At 34.0% G+C, this 6110-nt stretch overlaps 1 protein-coding gene across 1 annotated transcript; it reads left to right on the top strand.

Annotated features, from left to right (window-relative positions):
* The first annotated feature begins 204 nt into the window (after positions 1 to 204).
* On the top strand, positions 205 to 5034 carry MSRB1 (methionine sulfoxide reductase B 1). The gene is made up of 6 exons (XM_021432412.2): positions 205 to 313; positions 371 to 647; positions 2827 to 2938; positions 4297 to 4362; positions 4459 to 4656; positions 4746 to 5034. Exons 2-6 carry the CDS (start codon positions 479 to 481, stop codon positions 4771 to 4773), a joined length of 573 nt encoding a protein of 190 aa, XP_021288087.1. The 5' UTR covers positions 205 to 313; positions 371 to 478; the 3' UTR covers positions 4774 to 5034.
* The last annotated feature ends 1076 nt before the right edge of the window (positions 5035 to 6110 follow it).

Here is a 6110-nt window from a genome sequence, read left to right as displayed (position 1 = left end):
AATTTTAAAATAAACATAAATAAAAATATTAATAGAATAATCTAATTGGGTCGGATCAGATTTAAATAAAAAAATCATATCAAACCCGATCGAAATTGAGCCAAGCCTGTTGGCCCACTGGATGACCGGGCCCGTGTACACTTTTAAGTTGGACGAGTTATGAACGTGGAGAGTCCAGAGCCTCTTCTTGCAACTCTTCCATCACAGGCAGCCACGTATCCTGATTAAGACTAAAACTTTCGACCATTCGGTGTAATCCCATTTCCCATTCAAAATCAAACCACAAAAATTAATCATCTTCCTTTGTTGAAAGGTTCAGATTCCATATATAATTTGTCCACAGAAATCAATCACCTTCCTTTGTTGAAAGGTTCAGATTCCATATATAATTTGTCTATGTCATCATTATTTAATATAAAACTTGGGAACGTCAACAAATTGACTGTTTGAGAATTTGTGTTATGAGTTGTTCAGCAGTATGGCCATAAACAGTTTAAGCATAGGAACATATACTCCTTGGAAAACCCAATTCAGTTTCAGGGCCAAATACGAGGCTTTTGGTGTCCTTAAGAAACCCAGACAAGTTTCCTTCTCAGTTCGATCAATGGGTTCTTTTGCTTCTTCTCTGAGACCCGACAACGTTAGAGGTATTTTCTTTTATTTGGATATGATCGTAATTTGTTGAATTGATTCTTGTGAGATAGTAAGTTAGTTTAAGTTCGTTCTTCTATGAGTTCTATAAGGATATGTTTCTTTTGGTCGAGTCTGCCTTCCATCTATAGGTGAAAAATTATGCATCACTGATCATTTTTAATTCGAAGTTATCCCTGGCTGATGTTAAGGATTTCTATCACCTTTAATTGGTGTGCATGTTCCATAAATAAGCATTAGGTGTGGCAGCATCTGTTGATCATCTTTGGTTCCGGCTGTGCAGTGTATTGCTTTTAGTACTAGGGGGAGTCTGGGGGTTGATGCCTCGGGAGGTCTTGGGAATCGGGAATGCTTTTTTGTTGCTTAGCTTGAAAGATATAGTAGTGAGAAAGCAGAACAGTGAAGTTCAAAGTGTGCTTCTTTTCCTTAAAATAATCTTCGCCGTGACAGGAAGAGGATGAATTATTATTACCAGGAATGTGGTATGTATCAGGTAATGGTACAGATGTGGGAGTGTGTTACACCTCTTTGCTAATATTTTGATACAATGGGTTAAGCAAGAACAGTGGAGTACGTCCGCTTAGCTAATTATGGCATGTGTAGAAAGGAACAGAAATGAAGAAGATTTTGCTAATGTCATCTAGCCATATTTGGTAAACAGCAGGGCACACATGGTCCTCTGAGATCCTGATACCAGCATTGCTTTTGCATTGAGAACATAATCAGTCAACTTTGTGTTGCCAAGTCAAAACATACCTATTAAAACTTCCTATTTAAAGACATTCTTTCCACAATATTGTATCAAACACTGTTAAAAAAGAAATATTCTGTGGTTTTACAGCTTTTGAGAGAAGACAGGTTGAGTTCTGCAAAATTTGGATCTATCTGTATAGAATTTGTAATTTGTGTTGAAGTGCTAACCACAGAGCAGATGTATGCTGGTTCAATATCAACTTGAACTGAACAATTTTATGCCTGGGCACAATGTTTTATTTGTCTCGTAGCCTCCCATAAGAAGTGATATTGATCTTATCTTCGCTTATAGTGCTGTAGATAAACACACATCAGTATTTTGGTTGATGTGATCTTGGTCATTCGCTCCAGTACGCACTCTTTGGGTTGGACTATAAAGAACCTGGTACTGTCAAAGCTGTTCAGGAATGGAAAGAATTCTTAATGTACTGTCTTCTTGCAATGTAATTTTTGTTTACTGGAAGATTGATTTAGATTGGTTAGATTTATTGAATGAAGAGAACTTAAGCTTGAAAAGATTAGGATTGCCTGCTTTGGGCATACTCATCCTAGGTTTTAAGCTAAAATAAACTTTTTCTGCCATATGAGCTGCCCTTCTTTTGTAGTACTAAATTCAAGAGATCAAAAGAAGAAACTAAATAGACATATGCTGAGGGATATGGAATTTCAATGGATTTCATGATAAAAAGAAACGGTTTTAACACATTGAGAAATTTTTCTATAGGAAAAGCTGTAAGAACTGGTATTGCTTATTGTGGTCTATATCATATTCAGTTGTTATTGTTTTTATACTACTTTTGCTATTTGATAATACTTTTAAATTTGTGAACTATATGAATAACTGTAATGCATAATAGTAATTGAATTTCATAATTTCTTACAAGGTAAAATTTAACAAAGCATCTTCCTTTCCTTTGTTTAAGTTGAACTTTAGTCCTCGGCCTGCTCCAATCGACCTATTACAGTTCATCCTGAAACCAAGGTGGTAGAGCTTTTTTATTTATTTTTTAATAGTACTAAAATTTTGAGGTTTATCAAAGCATCTTTTTTTCCTTCTTGGATTTTGTGGAACTTGAGGCCTAGGCCCACCTATCTGACTTATTATGATACACAGTAAAGCAGACAATGTTAGAGCATAAGTTAGCTTTTCGAACTCCACCATTTTTCAAGACACAGTATTTGGTAAAGTTTATATATGTTGTCGTCAGCTTTGTACATAAAATCCTACTTGCTATCTTATCTCTCTTCTGTTTTTACTTGGAACAACTGATGTAATTTTAAATCACCTTTTCTGGGACTTTTGTTTGGATGAATGGATGTTCTTATTTGTTTCTTGTCAACCCTGCATTGTTATTTTTCTTTTATTACTAAAAATCTGAATTGGGTTAGGGCCATTAGATGTTGATTGTCTGTCCTGTGCAGAGGCCAGTGCTGTTGACTATGTTTCTGTAAGTGATGAAGAATGGAAGAAGAAGCTTACACCGGAACAATTTTACGTTACTCGACAAAAAGGGACAGAGAGAGCTTTCACTGGGTATGTTCTATTGATAGAATCAGTAATGCTTTCCCAGGTTCAACTTCTGAAAAGCATTTTTCTTAGTAACATAATGGTCTGAACAATTTCTGAAAAATTTTGCTAATCTGACAGATTATGGTCTTTGCATATTTTCTTTTCTGAGCTTCTAAGGTTTCCTGTTAGTACTAATCTATTGACAGCTGTTTCTTGGTCTCCTAAACGTTTTATTTAGTTGTCCCACCTATGCGGGTGTCCTATATAATTTTGTGATGAATGACTTAAGTATTTTAATGATGTTCTTCTCTCCCTACAAAGTGGTGGTGAACACTGGTAAATTGTGGAGAGACACGCACATGAGCATTTTTCCGACTTGTGGTGCAAATTAATTGGTGCCTAGAGAGTTTGTTTCCAAATTTCACTTCTTCTCAATGTGAAGTTTAAATTGTATGTAGTTGAGTTGACTTGGTTATTAAGCTGTTTCTGTGTCAATAATGCTTCATACACTTGAAAAGCAATTCAGGAAGTTTGACTACATATAAATAGAACATATAGTATAGCTGGCATCAGTATAGCTGGCAGTGAAGATCTACAAGGGGGTTTGTTATGATTAGAGATGTAAATGGCCTTGAACATATAGTCATTGTATAATGTGGCATCTGAACTCAATATTGTTCAAATTGGTATCTAAACTTTAAAACCCTTGTGCAGTTTGGTTGAATAACTGATGTATTAATCGATTTGCTAAACAGATAGGCTGGTTTGTTAGCTATAGAACAGTGCCGAGCACCATCTTACTAAACACTACATATAAGCATTTGGATGGCATGTGAAACCCTTCTGGACTGGTAACCCGCCTGGATTGGAACACTTATTTCATGTGATTGATCAATTCAGGCAGTAAAATATCTGCTTGAGCTCCGAATCTATTGCATGCTGCAGACATACCACCCAACATCATTTGTGTATTTTTGTAGCTAGCAAGGATGAGTAGCTCTTATGTAGTCAACAGAAAGACTTATTAGTGCTTTCGACAATTCTTTTATTCCATTTGTGCATCTAGCCACGTCTTTCCTTTTTCAGTTTTAAAGATCATGCTGCTAATTGATTATCGGTGTATGGGTCATTATATCTGATCTCTTTTGTTATCGTGCAAAAAGCTGTGGATGGTCTTAAATCCTGCCAAGTCACTTTCTAGTGAGCCTGCATTATACACACTTAGTATCAGACATGGAAATCATTTAGACTGAAGGTGCTAAATGCTTGGCGGGTATCACATGATTGTTTTTTGTCCTTATCTGTACCGAACTGACAGCTGTTGATATAATCAGCCCCCTCCTACTCCTAATTTGTTCTGTTTGCGTTTTCTCTATGGGCAGGGAATACTGGAACACGAAAACCCCTGGAACTTATCATTGCATATGTTGTGACACGCCTCTTTTTGAGTAAGTCTTCTGGTTTTGTTAGGAATTCATGAGGATCAAAATCAATTCAATTTTACAATATTTGAAACCCTTAGCAACCATGATCCTGTCCTCCAGATCATCGACAAAATTTGATAGTGGAACTGGCTGGCCATCATATTATCAGCCTATAGGAAACAATGTGAAGTCAAAATTAGATCTGTCAATAATTTTAATGCCTCGTCAAGAAGTTCTTTGTGCTACTTGCGATGCTCATCTTGGCCATGTCTTTGATGATGGACCTCGACCTACAGGAAAGCGTTACTGTATCAATAGGTGAACATTTTCTTGTAATGCCAGGTTGCATCTAATGTTATATACAATTATTTTTCGTGGACTTCATCATAACTTTGGTTATTTTGCAGTGCTTCCCTGGAACTGAAACCCAAGTAGGAAACACCACTAAGCTTGCCGTTGTAAATCAGAGATGAGACACTGGCGATTGAGAACACTGAAAGAATATTAGCTTTAGTGGCTTTGGTGTATCATGTGCAATATTAATAACGTGTAATAGCAAATCACTGTACAAAATCGGAGGATATGAACCTTTTTGTGGAGTATATAGTTTTTAAATAATGAATTCTCTTTGTAAAAACTATTTTTTATGTTATTGAACTAAAATACTAAATATGATTAAACTATTCAAAGTTGAAACCTAACTATTCGAGGATGGAGAATTCCAGCTTGAGTATTTGAGGAATGAAATGTAAGAGCAAATAAGATTAAATGATGGATGCAAGAAGTATAAGGAGTAAAGGTAAGCATGTAAGGGTTCACGTCAACTTTAATTTATAAGATATTTTTTTTGTGAAATAAAATCGTATGAGTTTAATAGGTTAAAAGCTGATAATATCTCATAAGGGATGGTATGGATCATGACATTTGGTATCAAAGTTGATTTCGGATTATTAGTAATGTGTCATTGAAAACAGTGAGATTTTGTTAAGTAAGAGAACTTAGTTGATTTCGGATTATTAGTAATGTGTCATTGAAAACAGTGAGATTTTGTTAAATGAGAGAATTTAGTGTAAAAACATGTGAATCTTACATCCAATGAATATGCTCTTAATAGATAGAATCATAAATCTTGTATTGAAAAGAAACTCTTAAAGGAAAGTCAAAAAAAAAATATCATAGTCCTAAAAAAAATTATAAATTTTATATTAATTATGTATTAGAGTAGTTTTTACTATTTAAGAGTTCACGAACTTCAACAAGTTTTTTTGGTGAGACAAAATATTAAAACTAATGATTGAAAAAGTACAGTACCTCACATGGTGGGGTGGATACTATGAAATTTCGAAAGTGATATCTCTAAATGGTAATGATTGTCTGCATCACCACAAATTACTATTGTCAAAAGTATCTTTTTCTTTTGTTTTTCAAAAGAACTTTACAGCAAGCTTTCAATTGCCTTTAAGGTTAAGGCAAAAAATTGTGATGTGAAAGTAGCTGCAAACGATCTTTCTGTACAAAGTCTTTAGTTTCAATTTACAAAATTATTATCTAATACATAATGAAATTTATAAATTATAACAGATTTAGTCACATATCACATATTCATTTATAGGTTTTTATTTGATTTATTATTAATATATAAATTTTATACATTAATTTTTAATCAAGTGCTGTCATTTCATAAATAAATAATTTCAAAATTTTTTAAAATAAATTGAGAGTATATATTTTAATTTTTCTTTGAATTTTTATTATAATAAAAATAAATAAAA

Source organism: Theobroma umbraticum, unplaced genomic scaffold (assembly GCF_002168275.2).
Source record: "Theobroma umbraticum cultivar Fairchild unplaced genomic scaffold, ASM216827v3 scaffold_67.0, whole genome shotgun sequence".
Classification (NCBI taxonomy): domain Eukaryota; kingdom Viridiplantae; phylum Streptophyta; class Magnoliopsida; order Malvales; family Malvaceae; genus Theobroma; species Theobroma umbraticum.
This window is presented reverse-complemented; position numbering and strand designations above follow the sequence as displayed.